The sequence below is a fragment of the Carica papaya genome, chromosome 4 (genome assembly GCF_054855325.1).
Source record: "Carica papaya isolate Zhongbai chromosome 4, ASM5485532v1, whole genome shotgun sequence".
Lineage (NCBI taxonomy): Eukaryota > Viridiplantae > Streptophyta > Magnoliopsida > Brassicales > Caricaceae > Carica > Carica papaya.
Window position 1 is genome coordinate 4,296,803 of NC_142312.1, and position 20,021 is coordinate 4,316,823.

At 36.7% G+C, this 20,021-nt stretch overlaps 2 protein-coding genes across 3 annotated transcripts; both read right to left on the bottom strand.

Annotated features, from left to right (window-relative positions):
• Window positions 1-9,904: 9,904 nt before the first annotated feature.
• On the bottom strand, window positions 9,905-11,458 carry LOC110820802 (phosphoserine aminotransferase 2, chloroplastic-like). Its single transcript, XM_022050400.2, has one exon. It carries the CDS (start codon window positions 11,337-11,339, stop codon window positions 10,053-10,055), a length of 1,287 nt encoding a protein of 428 aa, XP_021906092.1. The 5' UTR covers window positions 11,340-11,458; the 3' UTR covers window positions 9,905-10,052.
• Window positions 11,459-12,868: 1,410 nt separating this feature from the next.
• LOC110820785 (G2/mitotic-specific cyclin-2-like) lies at window positions 12,869-16,043 on the bottom strand. 2 transcript variants are annotated; one of them, XM_088217484.1, is made up of 11 exons: window positions 15,815-16,041; window positions 15,563-15,695; window positions 15,403-15,459; window positions 15,065-15,119; window positions 14,828-14,959; window positions 14,598-14,729; window positions 14,220-14,309; window positions 13,857-14,078; window positions 13,662-13,760; window positions 13,361-13,539; window positions 12,869-13,271 (listed from the first exon to the last, which is right to left on the bottom strand). In XM_088217484.1, exons 1-11 carry the CDS (start codon window positions 15,861-15,863, stop codon window positions 13,127-13,129), a joined length of 1,293 nt encoding a protein of 430 aa, XP_088073610.1. In that variant the 5' UTR covers window positions 15,864-16,041; the 3' UTR covers window positions 12,869-13,126. The 2 variants fall into 2 exon arrangements, with proteins under 2 accessions (XP_088073610.1, XP_088073611.1); XM_088217485.1 differs by lacking the exon at window positions 12,869-13,271 and having other exon boundaries at window positions 13,357-13,539; window positions 15,815-16,043.
• Between the last annotated feature and the right edge of the window lie 3,978 nt (window positions 16,044-20,021).

A 20,021-nucleotide genomic window follows, 5' to 3' on the forward strand; every position in this document is an offset into this window, starting at 1 on the left:
GTGTAAGAAATGTAAACCTTAACATTTCATTTTGCTTCCACACTTAAATTATTATATATTTTCTTTGGCTATTTCTGGGGCTGTTACAGTTGGTATCAGATTCGTATTCCTCGGACCCATTCCTTACACAATAATCCTTAGAGAAACACAAAAATAATGAATTATTACTCAACCATTCCTTGTGAAATGCATATACAGAGAGATGAGAAGAGGAAGACCCCTACTAAACTGAGCAGCTCGGGATGTTCGCTTAGGAAAGATGCTGACCACATATTTGAGATGGTGGAGAGACTCATTGCTACCCAGCAAGGCCGAAAGGAGAGGAGGGAGCTACCTGACGCTCCTCTGCTGCCACAGGTTGAGCCACCCCTGCAGCGAGATGACCCGACACCACCACAATATGATCCGGTGCCCCATCCATAGTACCACCCAGCACCGCTATAGTACAATCCAATGCCCCCACCGTATCAACAATTACCATCACAGGGCCCCCCAATCTATCCTCAGCATGGCCTAGTCCCTCTTCCACTGGACCCAGTTCTTCCCATGATTGAACCAGGTTACATAGAGAGGTACAATAGATTAAATTCATCTACTTTTGCAGGGCGATCCTCTTTTGAAGATGCCGAGTATTGGTTAGCAAAGATAGAGAAGGCCTTCAAGACCCTGAGAGTGACTCCCAAACAGAAAGTCGCTCTTGCTACCTACATGCTAGTGGGAGAAACAAACCGCTGGTGGAAACTCAAACAGACCACCCTGCCTGTTCCAGTTACTTGGGAACAGTTCTTAGCAGCCTTTCATGCAGAGTACCTTATAGAGCATCTCCAACATCTAAAGGAGATGGAGTTTGTACAGTTGGTCTAGAGGAACATGACTGTGTCAGAATATACTCGCAAGTTCCTAGAGTTGGATCGATACTCCCCTGAGACGGTATTGGATGAAGGCAGGAAGGCTAGGAGGAGGTTGGAGTGGGGTCTCCACCCAAATATCAGACAACATTTGTTTGTGCTGGAGCTCAGGACTTATTCGACTGTTCTGGCCAAGGCACAGCTAATGGCAAACAGACCACCCTGCTTGTTCCAGTTACTTGAGAACAGTTCTTAGCAGCCTTTCATGCAGAGTATCTTATAGAGCATCTCCGACATCTGAAGGAGATGGAGTTTGTACAGTTGGTCTAGAGGAACATGACTGTGTCAGAATATGCTCGCAAGTTCCTGGAGTTGGGTCGATACTCCCCTGAAACGTTGTTGGATTAAAGCAGGAAGGCTAGGAGGTTGGAGTGGGGTCTCCACCCAAATATTAGACAATATTTGTTTGTGCTGGAGCTCAGGACTTATTCAACCATTCTGGCCAAGGCACAGCTAATGGAGAAGAGCTTCTGCACCCTCTCTCAGGCAGCAGGGAACCTCAGACCCTCAACTCCACCCCGCAGACCAGCACCTACTGCGCCTGTTCAACAGAATAAGAGGCACAAGCCGGTGATCCAGGCTCCCCCTCAGGCTCCAGTGGCAGGACGCAGTAAGATCTGTCAGCATTGTGGTATGGATCATAGGGACCGACCCTACTATCGCCTCAACAACACCTGTCACATATGTGGTAGAGCTCAACATTATGCGAGGTAGTGCTTAAGGAACCAGAATTATGGCAGACCTCCTATCCAGGGCAGAGCTTACAATCTCACCTAGCAGGATACAAAAGCCAACCCGAACGTGGTACAGGGTATGTACATTATCTGTAACTATCTTGCTCATGTTTTACTTGATACTGGTGCATCGCATTAATTTGTTTCACCTATTTTTGCATCAAAATTTAATATATTACCTGATAAATTTGATTCAATGTTGTTTGTGTCTACTGCTGGGAGTATGACACTATTGGAAGAAGTTATTTACAGGGCCTGTGTCATAGATGTAGCAGATATAAAATTGAGTGTGGACCTGATAGAATTACACGCGAGGGATTTTGATGTAATTTTAGGAATGAATTGGCTAGCAGTGTATCACGCCACCGTAGATTATTTTAGCAAGAATGTTGTATTCAATCCTCCTAATGAGGAGGCATTTACAAATTAATAAAATCGTTTAGCATTTATTCCTTCATGGCAAATTTTCTTCTTCGTCGAGTATTTCAACCCTGCTGTTTTCTCTAACTACGCAAACATAAGAAAGAGATTTGTATTCAAGAGATTCTTGTAGTACGAGACTTTTTAAATGTGTTTCTGAATGAACTACCCAGACTGCCAGTGGACAAGGAAGTCGAATTCACCATAGACCTTCAGCCAGGCACCCAGCCTATTTTAGTTGCTCCTTACTGTATGAGCCATGTTGAGATGAAGGAACTGAGGAAACAGATCATTAAATTACAGGACAATGGTTTTATCTGACATAGTGTGTCCCCTTGGAGTGCCGGAGTCACCTTTGCCAGAAAGGGAGATGGGACGTTGAGGTTATGTATTGATTACAGAGGGTTGAACAGAGTCACAATCAAGAACAAGTATCCCCTCCCCATGATTGATGACCGCTTAGATCAGTTACAGGGTGCCCAGATCTTCTCCAAAATAGACATGCGTTCAGGTTACCATCAGGTAAAAATCAAAACAGAAAACATCTCCAAGACAACCTTTCGAACCAGATACAGACACTATGAGTTCCTAGTCATGCCATTTGGACTAACCAACGCCCCAGCCATCTTCATAGACTTGATGAACAAGGTCTTCAGACAATTCTTGGATCATATTGTTATAGTGTTCATCGATGACATCCTAGTTTTTTCAAAAAGTATAAAGGAATATGCTCACCATCTAGCTCAAGTTTTGCAGATTTTCAGAGAAAAGAAGTTGTATGCAAAGTTGAGTAACTGTGGATTTTGGCTTGAGCAGACCACCTTCCTGGGACACATGAACCCTGAAAAAGTTGAAGCAGTGCTAGGCTGGAAAAAATTAACATCAGTTAAGGAGATCTGTAGCTTTCTGTGGATGGTGGGTTATTACCGCAGGTTTGTGGAAGTGTTTTCTAGTCTAGCTGCTCCCCAGACTCGGCTCACAAAGAAGAATGTCAAATTTGAGTTGAATGAGGAGGACTGGAGGAGAGTCATATGTTTGGGTCACCTGACCATTTAGCTTGAGTTAATCAAGAGAATAAGGGAAGCTAAGTCTGCCGATTCTACCCTAGTAGCCCTCAAGAGAGATGCATAACAAGAAGTTAGCTCAGAATTTTGAATCTCTGCCGATAGGTTGCTCAGATTCCAGGACAGGGTGTGTATTCCAGGTGACAGTGAGTTAAAGAGGAATATCATGATAGAGCCCCATAGTTCAAAGTTTGTCATGCATTCCAGAAGTACTAAAATGTATCAAAGTATGCGACCCTGATTTTGGTGGAACAGGATGAAAAGAGATATAACTTATTTTGTTTTTAAGTGTTTGGTATGTCAGTAGTTCAAGACAGAGCATCAATGCTCAGACAGGCTACTTCAGTCATTAACGATCTCATAATGAAAGTGGGAACATATCACTATGAACTTTGCGACAGGATTACCTAAGGCACGCTCAGGACATGATGCCATATGGGTAATTGTTGACCAACTTACCAAGTCTTCCCACTTCTTGGCCACTAGGATGACTAATCCCTTATACAAGTTAGCAAGAATGTATATCCAAGAAATAGTCAAATTGCATGGATTGCTAGTGACAGTAGTATCCGACAGGGACCCCAGGTTCACTTCTCGATTTTGGAATAACTTTCAGCAAGTCATGGGAATGAAGTTGTCCCTTAGTATTACATTCCACCCTCAAACTGATGGACAGTCAGAAAGGACAATCCGTACACTTGAGGATATGTTTCGAGCTTGTATCTTTGACTCCGGAGGCCATTGGAATGACTATCTACCCCTCATAGAGTTCGCCTACAACAACAGCTGCCAAGCAAATATTGGCATGGCTCCGTATGTGGCGTTATATGGGCGCCCATGCAGATCACTGATTTGTTGGAAAAAAAGTGGGCGATAGAAAACTATTCGGCCCAGATCTAGTAAAGGAGACTACATCCAAAATTATTAAGATCAAGAAGAACATTCAGATGGCTCAGAGCATATAGAAGAGTTATGCAAACACCCAGATGAGAGATTTGGAATTTGAAAAAGGCAATTAGGTGTTCCTTAAGGTCACTCATTTTAAGGAAATCAATAGATTCGACAAGAGAGAAAAATTGAACCCTCGATTTATTGGACCATTTGAAGTCTTAGACAGAATTGGTACCGCCACCTACAGACTAGCACTGCCTCCAGAACTTTCTAATATCCATAATGTGTTTCATGTGTCCATGCTACGCAAATAAAATCTAGACCCCTCTCATGTCTTGGCCCACGAGCCTCTTCCACTCTAGGAGGATCTATCAAACAAGAAAGTACTAGTCGACATTGTGGATCAAAAGAGCATATTACTCCGCAATAAAAAAATTCCCTTTGTAAAGGTCATATGACAGAATTACACACCGAGAAAGGCTACATGCGAGCTAGAATCAGACTTTAGAGTCCAATATCCCCAACTGTTTGATTGAGAGAGAAAGAGACAATTTGAGAGACTAAATTTCTTTAAAGGGAGGAGAGTTATAACACCCAAATTTATTTTAATATAATTTGAATTAAATTGTATATATAATTTTATATTTATTTTATTTTAATTTAATGTAAAAATAGAGTAAAATTGATGCAGGATTAAATTGAAAATAATTTTGGAAAAAATGAGTGAAAAATTAGGTTCTGAGAGTATTTTCGAAAGAAAAATCAGAAATTGGGGGTCAAAACATAATTTAAAGAAAATTTGCCACGTTAGACGTCCGGTCAGCAGCCCCGACCAACCAGGACGCGTCAAGTAGCAGAGATGCTGACACGGGAGCCCATGTGGGAGGCCATATGGGCAATCTACGTGTCCGCGATCGAACGGCTGAGGTATGTTTTCGCACACATGGACGGCCTAGATACGCTCCCTCCCAAACGTGATCGAACAACCAAATTCAAACACGATCAAATGACTCAGAGTGAATCGTAATGGACGGTCCAGATTGAATCGTGATGAACGGTCCAGATTCACTCCCTATTTAATCGTGATCGGATGATATATATCAAACGCGATGGATGGCCCAGATCAAAAGCGAATAGATATAAATAACCCCCATCCGCACCAAACTCTAACCCCAGCCGCTGGAACCCCTCACCGGAGAAGATGACCCAGCAGCCGGGAGCTGACCGCAGCCACCCACCGCTGCACCGGAACTCTCTCCGACTGGCAAAAAAGGTAAAAACTTTTCATTTGCATGAAATTCAATTTTAAGCTCACCCATGACCAAATCGGAGTGAAAAAACCAACCAATTGGCCGAAAAATAGTGGCAAAACTCGGCGGTGCTGCTGCGGACAATTTCACAAAATACTTCTGATGAAACCCTTCCCGATTCCCATTCGACGTAATTTTTTCACCGTTGTGATTACTGTTGTTTTCTCTACAGGTTGAGCGGAGCAAAACACTCAATCGCAATGTGAGCCAGAGGAGCCGCTGCATCGGAGCTCCTCGTTACCGGTGAGTTTCGAATTTCTGTATTTTTTTTGCCAACCAAGTCCATTAAATGTGTTTTCTCGCAAGAATTGATGCAAAATCGGTTGAATTCGATCGAAAACTGCCGAAAATAGCCAACCCGAGACAGATCGTCGCTGCCCGCGGTGGTGCTGTCGTCGGAGCACGGTAGAGCCCTCGTGCTAGATTTTTTAAATTGGCCGAGTGGGCCCTATGACTTATTTTGGATTTATTTGGAATATTTGTAGATATTATTAGCGCGTTTTAGTTCCCGGAGAAAAATTTAGGGAACCTAGGGACCGCCCGTAGACGCACTAAACAGTTTAACATTTCAGGCGTCAAATCAAGTAAGGATCTCTCACCCTATTCTCTATCATAAAGTTAAAGTTTAAATAAATGATAATATGGTATTTTGTATTATTTTAGTAATATGCATATTAATTAGGATTACTAATGGAGCCGGAATCAGAAATTATCTATTGCTGTTTGTTGATTGATTTTACAGTTTATATACATGATGGTATCTTATTTATTTTATGGCTTTGAACGCATGTATGGCTTAATTGACGTGTTTACTGCTGAATCGGGAAAAAGAGAATGTTAAACGGTAAAAAAATTGTGTGATTTAAATGAATAGATGAAACGACAGCCTTACTGGATATCTTGGGAGATGGTGGACGGACCGGGTACATAGGGAACCCTATCGTGAATGTTATCTCATACCGTACGAGGTATGGAGACTTGATAATTTGGGGCCCATACCGGACGGGGTATGGGGACGACTCGCTTCACCCTCATACCGGATGGGGTATTGAGATTTAATGATTTGGTGTTCATACCAGACGGACGTATAGAGACGGCCCTGTAATTAAGATTGTTAAAAGAAATAGTTCATGTGTAGCGAGGACATCCCTATGAACCACCATGGATACTAGTAGGCTAGTAAAAAGAGAAACAGTTATGGTTTGGTTTATTGTAAATAGATATAGATTTATAATATGTTATATGTTACTGATTGTTCATGAACTTATAATTTGCATGGTATTATTTTTTTTATAGGTTATTTTAATAAATTCCATTATTGTAACGGCCCCGAAAATTTAAATGAAGATGTATGTATAAAAAATCTTAAATGCGGAAGCGAAATAAAAATTTTGATTAACATTGCTTACACAATAACCAAAAACGTATTTAACATATGAAAGAATAAGCAGATTAAAAGAAATACTCGAAATAAAAACTATAAATAGAACTATAAAGTCTCTAGACGTCTAACTCGTCGTCTTCATGTGGAACAAGCTCGGGAATCACGTCTTCCTGATCTGAAATAGTTAAGTAAGGAATGAGCTACACTAGCCCAGTAAAGATATCACACTATCTCACTGCCACAGAAGTAAAGGTTGGTAGAAAACAAAAACAACCAATGGAGCATAATTTATAACAAACTCATTTATTAATAATAAAAAACCTTTACTATTCACTTATCTCGGTGAGACTCGTGAAAATAACATATGAAAACAATAACATTATAACCATCATCAAATCATATACACTTTGTAACATAACACATGTTATACTTTTGTACTTCAATAATCAGATAACAAATTTACTCTTTTACCAGCCTACTAGTATCCATGAGATCCATAGGGGGGTCCCCGCTACACGTGAACCATTATCATTAATAAGCTGATTCCAATGCCGTCCCCATACCCCATCCGTTATGGGCGCCAAAACTATAAATCTCAATACCCCGTCCGGTATGAGGGTGAAATGAGCCATCCTCATACCCCGTCCAGTATGGTGCCAAAACACATAAGGTCTCCATACTCCGTCTGATATGAGAGACCACATTCCCAGTAGGGTTCCCTACGAATCCGGTCCGTACACTATCTCCCAGGATATCTAGTCAGACTGTCCACATTATCCATTTATTACTTCACATAACCTTTTTCTCATTTTTCTTGGTCTCAATTTTTCAATCATACACAAACACGTAAACCAATAATAACAGCAAACAACAACACAACATCAGGTTCACCATAATTCAAACCAAAATAAAAGAAATCATGATTCATGCATACGAAACTATAAAATAAATACATCAAATACCATACTGCATTTAATACTAAAAAATAGATCAAACAACAACTGACCAACAATATATCAGATTCGGACTCCATTGGCAACCTCAATCAATTATACATATCTATAAAGTCATAAAATATCGTTTTATCATTTATTAGGCTTTAATGCCGTGATAGGAAATAGGGTGAGAGATTCTTACTTGTTTCGGAGTCTAAGATCTGCTCTACAGTGCGCCTACGGACTGTCCCTAAATTTCTTGAATTTTTTCTGGGAAACTGAAACGCACTACCAGTACCTGCACGTGTCCCAAAAAATTCCAAATCAAACCTAGGGCCCATTTTAGCCAATATCAAAATTTCAGCACGGCGGCGATCCACCTCGGGTTGGCCGTTTTCGGCCAAATTCAGCCAAACTTGCATTGGTTCTTGCAATAAAACAACACTAGGGCCCTCGGTAGGCTAAAAAATTACGAAAAACCGAGACTTACCGGCGGCAGCGCTCTCGGGTACGGCGGCTTCTCCGGCGTAAGTTGCCTTTTGATGTTTTGCTCCAGTCAACCTATAGAGAAAAGGACGGTGATCACAGTGGTGTAAAAATTGCATCGAACGGGAGCCGGAAAGGGCCTCATCGGAGGTAAAAATCGAGGGAAGCTGCGGCGGCGCTGCTGGACTTCGGCGGTATTTTTCGACCGATTGGCCGGTGGTTTGGCTCCAATTTGGCCATAGACAGATTCAGCATCGAAAAACAAGCCAAGGGGAGAAAATTTATCTCGTTTGGCGGTCGAAAAATCCTCCGGTGCGGTGGCGGGTGGCAACGGCCGGCTCCTCTGGCGTCTGGTTCTTCTTCTCCGGCGAGGCACTGACGGCTAAGGTTTGGGGTCGGGTGTGGATGAAGTTATCTATAACTTTCCCCTTTTAATCTCAGCCGTCCATCACGTTTTAATCTGGGTCATCCGATCGCGATTAAAATGGGAATAAATATGGACCGTCCATCGCGATGCGATCTGGGCCGTCTGCACGCGTGAGATCTGTGCCGTCCGCACGCGTGAGATCTGGACCATTCGATCGAGTGCACGCGAATCGCTCACGTGGCTCCGTCCGCGTGGTCTCCCGCGTCAGCTTCCTTACCACGTGACGTGTTCTAGTTGGCCGGGGCCAGTGACTTGGCTGCTAACGTGGCACAACTTTTTTAAATTACGTTTTGACCTCCGGTTTTCGATTTTTTTTAAAAAAAATACCCCCAGAATCTAAATTTTCACCCTTTTTTCCTAAAATCAATTTCAATTGAATTTCAAAAATAATTTTACCCTATTTTATTATTATTATTATTTTTATTTTCATTAAATTAAATTAAAACCTTATAAATTAAATATTAAAAAATTAAACTAAAATTCTAATATATATAAAAATAATAAGAAAAAATAAAAATAATAAATTGGGTGTTACAATTATGGTAAGTGAACGAGAAATGATTTTATGATTGATAAATACATTTGCTAAATTTAATGCTTCATTAGTGGTTTTCGATTTTATACCAACATTTACTTCTGTGCCAGTGATATAGTGTGATACCCTTACTGGGTTAGTGTAGTTCATCCTTTATTTAACCATGAGAACCAGGTTCTAGAGCCCAATCTGCAAAAAGATTGCAAGTAGATGCTATATATTTTTTATTTTCTATTTGTTTCCTTATTTCTCGTATTTCTTTCAAAGAATTGATTTTATAATGTTGTTCAGTACTTTTTAATTATTGTGTAAGAAATGTAAATATTAAACTTTTATTTCGCTTTCGCATTTAAGTTATTATATATTTTCTTTTAGATTTTCAGAGTCGTTATAAAATATAATTTATATATAATAATAATAATAATATCTATAATTAATAATTTAAATTAATTTATAAATAATAATTTAAATTTAATTGTTTTTATTAATTTTTAAATTATTTCAATTTTTACAATTATTTTAATTAAATAGATTATTTTTTTTACTTATTCCCTTCTTATATTATTCTTATCAATTCCAAAATCAGCAATCATTTTTACCAAATATATATCTTCAATTTTTTTTTTTCAAAGTAAGAGTACTTTTATAAATATTTTTGTCAAACGCCAAAAAATTATTAACTAAAAGTATTTTTAATTCATAATTATTATAATAATATTTTTAAAAGTCGTAGCATGCACTATTTTAACAGTATATTTAAAGCCTAAATCAAACTACAGCAGCAATAATGGCGGCCACTTAAATCATTACTTCAATACCAGAACAAGTTCAATCAAATTTATATGGTAAGTAAAAATCACAGAACATAAACAAAAAGAAGATCATCCATGACCCAACTCCAAATACCCAACAAAATGTTACATAGGTTTTCCTTCCTTTCTCAATCGCCTCAATGAATCTAACCATGCCTTGCCTGGAAATCCTTCATGAAAGCAACCAGCTTCTCAACGCCAGCCAATGGCATAGCATTGTATATAGAAGCTCGCATTCCTCCAACAGACCTATGACCCTTCAGCTGCACCATCTTCTCCTTCGTAGCTTCTTTCACGAACTCTGCTTCTAAATCTGACTTCTCCAGAGTAAACGGTACATTCATCAATGACCTCACGGATTTCTCAACTGGGCACCTGTAGAATCCCTTGCTCTCATCAATGGCGTCGAACAGTAATTCCGCTTTCTTCTTGTTCTTCTTCTCCACCTCCTTCAATCCGCCCTGCGCCAACAGATCATCGAACACCAAACCACACATGTAAATGCCGTAACAGGGAGGCGTGTTGTACAGCGAGTTGTTGTCGTCGTGGATCTTGTAATCGAGCATCACGGGTGTGATTTCCTGAGCATTTCCAATCAGATCCTTCCTAATAATGACGATGGTGACCCCAGATGGACCAACGTTCTTCTGTGCCCCGGCGTATATCACTCCGAATTTAGTCACGTCCACGGGCTTTGAACAGAAATTAGAGGACATATCAGCCACCAAAATTCCATTAGCATTCCTGGGTTTTGGGTAATCCTTGAATTCCACGCCGTGAATGGTTTCATTAGCGCAAATGTGCAGGTATTTCGCATCTGGGCTCTGCTCCAATCCATCGAAGTATGGAATTTTGGTATACTTTTCCGATTTACCCGACCAGATCACCTTAGGTTTACAAAACTTCTGTGCCTCCTTAAAGGCCTTATCGCCCCATGACCCGGTAACCAGATAATCAACCGGCTCATCGGGTCTGCAGAGATTCAGCGGAATACCCGCGAACTGCGTGGTGGCGCCGCCCTGGAGAAATAAAACAGAGTATTCCACCGGAATTTCCAAAAGCGCACGGAGATCCGATTCGGCTTTCTGGATAATAGATAAAAATTCCTTACCTCGATGGCTCATTTCCATTACGCTCATCCCGGATCCACGCCAGTTGTACAGCTCGGACTGGGCCTTAAGGAGAACGTTCTCGGGCAAGGTGGCGGGCCCGGCGGCGAAGTTGAAGACCCGATCTACGGATTGCGCATTCCTTTGCGGTGGATCTTGGATTTGGGTGGTTGCAGCGCATCTGATCGGCATGGGTTTGTTGTTGTAGCCGGAGAGACTCACCGTGTTAGGTCTAGTGAGTTGGTTTAACGAGGCCGGTCTGGTTTTGTGGAGGTGTTGACCGGTCGAGTTTTGGAGGAGGAGAGAGTGTGAAGTTGCCGCCATAGTTGTCGGGGAGGAGAAGCAGAGAGAGATTTCTTGGTTTTCGTTTTTAGGAAAGTGTGATTTCTTTTTCTTTCCTTTCTTTTTGCCTCGTTTCTGTATTTTGACAAGTGAAGGACGGACCGAATCTGTGAGGGTTTTATTTATAGATGACGTGGACCCGGTAGGTGGGAGATCTAAACTGGATATTCGAGGGTCAGAATTGCAATTTTAAACTTTTAAAACGACGACGCTTTATTGGGGTCGGCCACTTGGGCTGTTTAGATTTATTTGAGCATGTTCGGCTCAATTCAACTAATGGTCCAACCCAATCTGAAAAAATAGATTGTAATAAAATATTTAAAATTATGTTTAAAATATATATTCAAAATTTTAAAAATGATAAGGGTGTGTGTAATCTAGTAGGATACTAACCCTTTCATTGGATCATAGTAAATAATAGAATTTTAATGTATAGTATTTTACTAGTATGAGAATTATATTTGTTTCAACTTCCAATAATAACAAATGGTATATGACTGTCAAATTTTGGAATAAATTTTTAAACCACTAAATTAGTTATATTTAATAGGCATTCTATTTATTTCCTTTATACTCCCATCTAATTTAATTAATTCCATATATATTTTGACAATTAAAAATTTATTAAATTAATATAATAATATAAATAATAATTATTTATTTTATTAAATATAAAATTTTAATTTAATTATATATAATAATTATTTATTTAAATATAAATATAATTATATTGATAAAAATCTTTTTTCCTTACATACTTCTTTTATACTATTTACTATTACATATAATATGTAGGGGTAAATTAGTAATTTAGCTAAAAAATACAACCATACCATTCTATCATACAAACAAAAATATGTCATTAACGTATATTAATATACCATTATTCAAACGTAAAAAAAATTTATCATTACAATTCTGTGTTATTACTATTTAATTATCGTTATTACTATACATCAATTAACTATTACTGAAATTTATCTAAATTTGGTCTAAAGTCCAACTCAAGCTTTAAAAATAATCCTCATTATATTAAAAATATCATCTTTATATGAATGAAATAGTTATGAAGTTTCTCAATTTTGTTTCATGTTCATCTTACTCATTGTTGAGAAATGGAGACTAATAATAACTGTTTCCAGCAACCCATCTAATGCCATTAAAAGTAAACTAAAAGAAGCTCTTTAAAAGCTAGAAAATAACTTCAAATTTGAATTTTTTTGAGCCTAAGGGCAAAAATAAAAAGTAATATTTAAACACATGTAAAAAGCATGTAGCTAAGTTCTCAAAGCAAAATAATGATAAAACAAGCTTAAAAGTTTATCAGAAGTAGAACCCCCTATCAACTTAAGTTGATATATATTATTTTAAGTTGATAGGGGGTTCTACTTCTGATAAACTTTTAAGCTTGTTTTATCATTATTTTGCTTTGAGAACTTAGCTACATGCTTTTCACATAAATAATAAATTCACCAAACATTACTAATGGGCAAAATGAAATTAATCCCAACTTTTAACAAATGAAAATATCATATTTTTTTTTTTCTTCAAAATAAAGAATGTTTGTCTAACAAGTTATTATCTCAACAGAAGTAGGATGGAAATTACAGTAAGAAAATATGTTCAGTTAGAACATATACAGCACATAGAGAGAAGCAACCATGGCTGTAAGGATAACTAGAGTTTGGCAAAGTAAAAATTCCTAAGTGCAACAAAGTTGCCATTACTTATTATCCAAATGAGGTAAAGTTAGTGGGATGAGAATCCTTCTATGGCTGTGTTCCTAGAAGAAACTTTGCAGGTTCACATTTTGCAGTATACCCAAATTTGGATGTGCAGTACTTCCTGTGTACTCCAGTGAGTTTTCCTGTCCCTGCCTTTTGGTGATAACCCACCATTAGTCTTGAGCATTCTCTGCAATCAAATCAAATCAGTAATCATTAGTAGTGCACTTTTTTCCATGTCATGCCCATGATTAGATTTTGTCAAAGTATGAGACTCACAAGAGCTGATCTTCTGAGTAAAGACTGTGCCATTCACATGTTCTACTCCACTCCCTGATCCCATTAATACTACATTGAGCTGTATAAACAGCTGCTGCTGCTAATAATGATGGTGGAAACTTGAGCATCTCATATTCTAAAAGTGCTAGCTCGATCAAGAAGAAGGACATCATCTCCCGCTGTTCAAGATCACAATCATTCTCAGTCTCATATATGTAGAAAAATAACACTAGCTATACCTTCCAAGACCCAAAAGTCTGGCTATACTATTTTACTGTGAATAATCATCTAATATAAATACCTTCTTGTTGGATTGAGCAGCCTTGAGAAACCTCTTTATGAAAACATATGGAGTTGGATATGACATGTTAAACTGCAATGTGTTAAGCATCAATTTCTCCTGCAAATTAAGAAGATGAAATTTTCAACTATTTCCCATAAGGAGTAGACATTTTTTTAACAGGAACCTAGAAAAATTGGAAGGAAGCATCTATACCATTTCAAGGACTTCATTCCTAGTGTAGGCTTTATCTGATATGAGGACCAAATCCTCAACAACAGGTACAGAAACCTCCTCATACTTGCAGGCTAAAAGCATGGCAACCAAACCAACTAATTGAAGTTTCTTTCTAACAACTGCTTGCTGTGATAAGAATCTGTCTATGAGATTTACTGTAAGAAACAGTGTCTCCCTCATGAGGTCAAACTTGTAATGCACCTGTTCATTTGCACAACCAAGTTAATGGTCTATTAGATTTATAATGATGCTGTAGATGATTAATCTGAAGGATTTTGTGAACAAATTATTGTACACCATTTAAGGCAATTGGTTTTGTTCAGCAGGAAATAATTCATGTACCTCAATAAGCCAGTCAATTAGTATAGCCCTCATTCTCTCGTTAATATCCATCTGTTGTGCCATATAGTCGGGTGAAACACAGCTGCAGCTCTGCAAAACAGGTTTGCAGGCAAATTAACATGAGTAGGTAGAAATACAAATATGAGTAAAGAGGTTAAAGTTGTGTAATCAAGTCTCTTATATCTGTGTGATCTTCTGTAAAAAATTGTAAATAGAGTATACCCTACACTTGTACATATATGTGTGTATATTCTAAATCAATACAAATATAAATATGAGTAGGTAGAAAACTTTAACAAATGCATAAAGTTGGGGGGCATAGTAATTTAATGCCTAAACTTTCAGAACCACCGCCACATAAAATCAAGCTTAATTTACCTCCATTTTCCGATAATAGATGTATAAATCATCCACATATTCAACAACTGCCAGCGGATTGTTTGCATCACAGCTATCAATATCCATAATGGGCTCCTCTTCTTCAATTATATCCTCCATTTCAACCTCCTCCTATCCAAACCGGAAGATAATTGTAATTTAAACATTGTCTTTGCCTAAAAATCAACACATAGGAGAATTTTAGAAGGATTCAAAAGAATAGTAAGTACTATGGAATTAGTTTCATTTAGCTCTGCATCTATTTCTTCTAATGCCATTGGTATTGGGTGGTCTAGTGCTTGTGCCTTTTGCTCTTCCACAATCGTGCTTGGAACTGATGGCTTTAACTTCTTTGTCTCCTGCTAACCAGATATCCAATTACATAAATCAAGACAAACAATATATATACTATTAGTACCATAATTAGAAAAAGAAAATACAAAAAGAAGAAAGAACTACTAGTCTACCTCCTCCGGGCATAGTTGCTGTTGATTAGTGCTGGATATTTGGGAAGCAAACCTCCTAAACAGCAAGAACATGATAAAATTAATAAAAAATATTGACTTAGAAAAGCAGATTTTAGATGGATCTTTAACATCTCAGCCGATTGAGTGAAGGGTCATTTTTAAGCAGGGTGAGATCCAGGATTGAAATTGGAAAAATCCCTTCTTTGTCCTGTCTCTTTTTTGTTTTGCTTCTTTTTTTTAGAGAAATTCTTTCCCCATCTCCTCAGACCTTCTCATAAACCAAAATTCCAAATAAAGAAAAAGCACGCGAAACCTAAATGATCAAAACCCTAGCTAACCTCGTAATTGATCGATGAACTGGATTAGCTAAGATCTTTTCATAGGCTTCGTGTCGCCTGCAGTGAAAAGAAACACAGATTAGTTTCAAGAATTAGCAAGACATCAATTAAACCGACAAAAACCAGAGCTTTCAAGGAAGATCGCAAAAGAAATGTTTACTCCGACAAGCCTCTCTTATTAACAATACAAGGGTACGCTTGAGGACCAACTAAGTTCTGATTAATAGCTCGCAATGCTCTCCTGGTTTGCCTAATTTCTTGTCCAATCTTCCCGATACCCGATTCTTCCATACCTTTCGTTCAAAAGATCAAACAAGGAACCAAAAGGAAAACCATGTTAGATCCGATTGGTTCAATCCTGAAACCGCAGATACGCTTAAGCAGAGAATCGGTGCGATTCAATTTAATTTACCTTGGAAAGTAGTAGGTACGGTGGGGATGTTCTCATCAGAAATCACCATTGTCGTTGATTGAATCAAAGAACACTGAACCCTCCTTCGTCCTGGAGAAAAGACCCACTACCCTGAAAGTGAAGAATCCCTAAAGGAAGAGAGCATTCAGAAGAAGAAAGAGACGAGTAACGGGTATTTGTCATGTGAGAAAGAGAGAACCCCCAAAGAAAAAAAAAAAGGTTAGATAGGGGAGGGTCGAGTCAGGGGGGCTCCCAATTTTCAAAACCAACGGCTAGTGAAATATGACCGTTAGATCATGAAGCGTGCAGCATCTGATTTCAAATTTATTTTAATTATTTTATATTTAATTATTTCTCTTTTTTTGGAGTGATTGGCTGGACCGCGCTCTTGCCCATTGTTAGCAATAAAAATATTTTTTACCTTTTAAAATATATATTTCTAATGTTGTAAAATTAAGAGTACCATTTTTTTTTTCTAATTTTCCCAAACAATGATTTTAATAATTACTAGAACACAAAACTAGATTATCAACATATGAAGCATAAATAATGTTCTAAAAAATCACATTACCCACTAAAAATTATTTTTTTAATATGTAATTAGAAATTATGGGTAGCAAAATAAAATAAATGTACAAGTGCATGTGCATTAAATTATTGGGGTCCTATGAATGTTGGCAATTGGAAACATCTGAAGCTAAATGTTTGAATTTTTAAGGTAAAATATTAAAGTAATTTTTAGAAAACCAAGGCACATATGGTAAAGCCAACGATGACGCCTTTAAGCCAAGAATACTTTTTTTTTTTTAATAATGTTAATTGTTTGATATTTCAACAATGTTTATATTTTGATTTAGACTAGCTGAGATGGAAGAAATTAAATTAAATTAAATTTTTTAGGAAGTCAACTTTTAATTTGTATTCGAAATAATTATTTTATTAATTTTTTTTACTAGTTTTTATTTTTAGGAATTAATACATAAATATTCAATTATTTTATTTTATATTAAATTCAAATATATTATAAAAAATAAAATGTATATTGTGTTTTATAAAATGTATTTTTTACGGTAGTCAAAACCCAAATTTATTTGTAATATATTTAAAAATAAATGTTATAATTTTTATTTTTTAGAAAACAACTTTATTTTTAAATTAAAATTTATGTTTAAAAATTTTAAATATCATTTTTATTAAACACATAGTTTCTGCTTTTGTAACATAACAATACTTTTTATCATCATTTCTACTAATACTAAATAACTTTTAAGTAAAAGTATTTAAAGTGAAATATTGTTTTAACAATAATGTTAAAACTCATAACACAATATTTATTTGATTCTTTTTGGACAAGTAGCGATAAACTTTTTCATGAACTTCGTATTTCTAATATGGATAACATGCGATTAGCTTGAGGTTTTGTAGCATAAAGGTCCGGTAGAAAAGTAAAAAGGTGAGTAGAGTTTGAAGGATCTCGATTTTACCTATAAACTAAAAGTGGAGCCAAAAAGACAAAAGTTGAGAGAACGTGTAAAAAATAGAAGATAGAGACTAAGAGCATATGGGATTTTGTGGAAAATATAATGAGTAGTTTTTAGAAACCCAACAGACCATCTTTCATTTTTTACATACTAAAATCAGAAGAAACACTAAGAGGAATACCATCTAGGTTTTTGTTTCTTTTGGACTATAGAGAGCTTTTTATCGCTTGAAGAGATGAATTTTAAAACGAACCAAAGGTGTTTTATGAGATACATAGAGGATTGTAAAGGAAGAAAGAGAACTTGAGAAAGAGAGATAATGTTGATTTGTGATGCCTCTGACATTGGTTGATGTAGCTTTTTTATTTGATTATAGTGATTTAGGTTCAGTTACGAAGGTGTACTACAATGCGTTTAGTGCAGTTACGAAGGTGTACTACAATGCGTTTAGTGCAGTTACTTTTAAAAAAGAAAAATTAGATTTGTCCCATAAGTAATCCATCATTTTACTTCTTTTATCTTTCTTTTTGCCATGTCTTTCTCTCTTTATCCTATATTTGAATTTTCACATTTAATATAAAGAAAAAGTGGAATAGACAATATCTTTTTAAAAAAAATGATCTATTTGAGTTTTTTTTTTTCTTATTTACAGAGATAGAGGAGGGGGGAATAAGGAAAACGAGAATCCAAACAAGACTCTACGTTCTTCTTTTTTTTCCTCTTAAAGAAAGAGAAAGGGGAAAGAGCAGAAAAAATAAGGAAAGATAGATAAAGAAGAAAAAGAATGAAGTCAAATAAGACCTAACAAAATTAGTGCTTTAAAAAATAATAGAAAACTCAGGGGACTATTTTGTAATGAAAAAAAATGTATTACTAAAAAAAAAGGACCAAAATTTAGAGATTAAAATAATTACTTGCACATTAAATTATATATATTATAATTGTGGCTATAAAAAACCAAACATATTATTAAGATAATTTACTATCAACAGGTAAGTTGTTTATAGTAAATATGAGAAAGAAAAAGATGACATATAACATGACAAGAAAAGTTTACTATTAAGAGGCAATTTTGTCTTGCTACCTATAACTTATCAGCAAAAAAAATATGACACTTATATTTTATTTTAGAGATGATGCTCTAATGCTGAAATCAGTAAAGAAAAAGTGATTAACTCTTATCTTAATTATTTTTATATAATCGACCTGATAATGTATAATATTACTAGTCATTATAATAACTTTGGCATTACAAATATAAGATAAAAATATTTAATCATAATGACTAGGTTTTTAAGACAAGATTGACTAATGTTAAAGACTAGTTACTTAGTTGTCCATATTATAGGTAATGATCTGGCTTAGTTATGCCCCCTATCACATCTATTTGTAATTACCATTGGTATTATGTTCTACAACATATTGGCACCATGTATACTAATACATTGTTGGCACATGTTTTATCATATGTAGTTTTATTTTTTTTCCAATGTATCGGATTTTCGTACTTCAAGTAACCTATCCAATTAGTAGAACTATTTAAAAAATTAAAGATTAACTTCATTAAACAAAAAAATATATATACAAGGTACTTAGTTCAAGAAAATAAATTAAAAAATGAAATAGAATCCTAATTAATTAAGTGTTTAAGATAAATATTGTAATACCCGAAATTAATTTTTAATATTTAAAATTTATGTATAAAATTTAATTTTTAATTTTATAAATTATTATTTAATGTAAAATTAGGAAAAAATAGGTGAATGATGAAATTAAAAATAATTTTGAAAAAAATAGGTAAAAATTTAGGTTTTATAGGTATTTTTAAAAGAAAAATCGAAAACAGGGGATCAAAATATAATTTAAGAAAAATGTGCAATGTAGGGCATCCAGTCAGCAACCCTGACAAATCAGAGCACGCCGCGTGGCAAAGCACGCTGATGCAGTGCCATACGGGAGGCGACGTTGGCAATTTGCGTGCCCACTATCAGACGATCCAGATTTGTTCCCGCATGCGTGGACATTCCGAATCTGTTCCCTCATCAGACGCGATCGGACGGTCATGATTAAATGTGATGAACGGTCCAGATCCACTTCCTATTTAAACGCAATACGACGGCTCAAATCAAATCGCGATGAACGGTTCAAATTTATTTCCTATTTAAACACGATCAGACGGTCTAGATCAAATACGATGGACGTCTCCCCCGTCAGAGAAGAAGAGCCAATCGCTAGGAAGGGAGCCAACCATCGCTCGCCGTTACACCGAAGCCACTTCCAACCGCCAAAAGAGGTAAAAAAAATTTATTCGCTCAAAATTTAATTTTGAACACCCCCATGGCCAAATCGGAGTAAAAGAACCGGCGGGTGAGCCGAAAACTACGGGAAAAGCCTGGTAGTGCCACCGCGAAAAAAAGAAAAAACCACCTCCGATGAGGCCCTTCCGATTTCTGTTTCGTGTAATTTTTTTACCATTGTGATCATCATTCCTTTTTCTACAGGTTGACCGAAATTAAACACCCAAGCGCGAAGGTTAACCGGCGAAGCCGCTGCACTGGAAAACTTCGTCGCCGGTAAGTTTCAATTTTTAAACTTTTTTGGCCAACCCGATGCAAATCGCCATAGTAAGCGGCTGTGTCGTTGCTGGAGCACGACAGAGCCGCTGTGCTGGAATTCCAGAATTAGCCAAAAGGGGTTTCTAACACTAATTTTGGATTTTTTTGGGG

Coding starts and splice junctions, on each gene's coding strand:
- LOC110820785 (XM_088217484.1), bottom strand. CDS start 15,863: ATGGTGATTTCTGATGAGAACATCCCCACCGTACCTACTACTTTCCAA. Junction 15,460..15,562: donor AATAAGAGAGGCTTGTCGGA/GTAAACATTTCT, acceptor TTTTCACTGCAG/GCGACACGAAGCCTATGAAA. Junction 14,960..15,064: donor AGCAACTATGCCCGGAGGAG/GTAGACTAGTAG, acceptor ATATCTGGTTAG/CAGGAGACAAAGAAGTTAAA.
- LOC110820802 (XM_022050400.2), bottom strand. CDS start 11,339: ATGGCGGCAACTTCACACTCTCTCCTCCTCCAAAACTCGACCGGTCAA.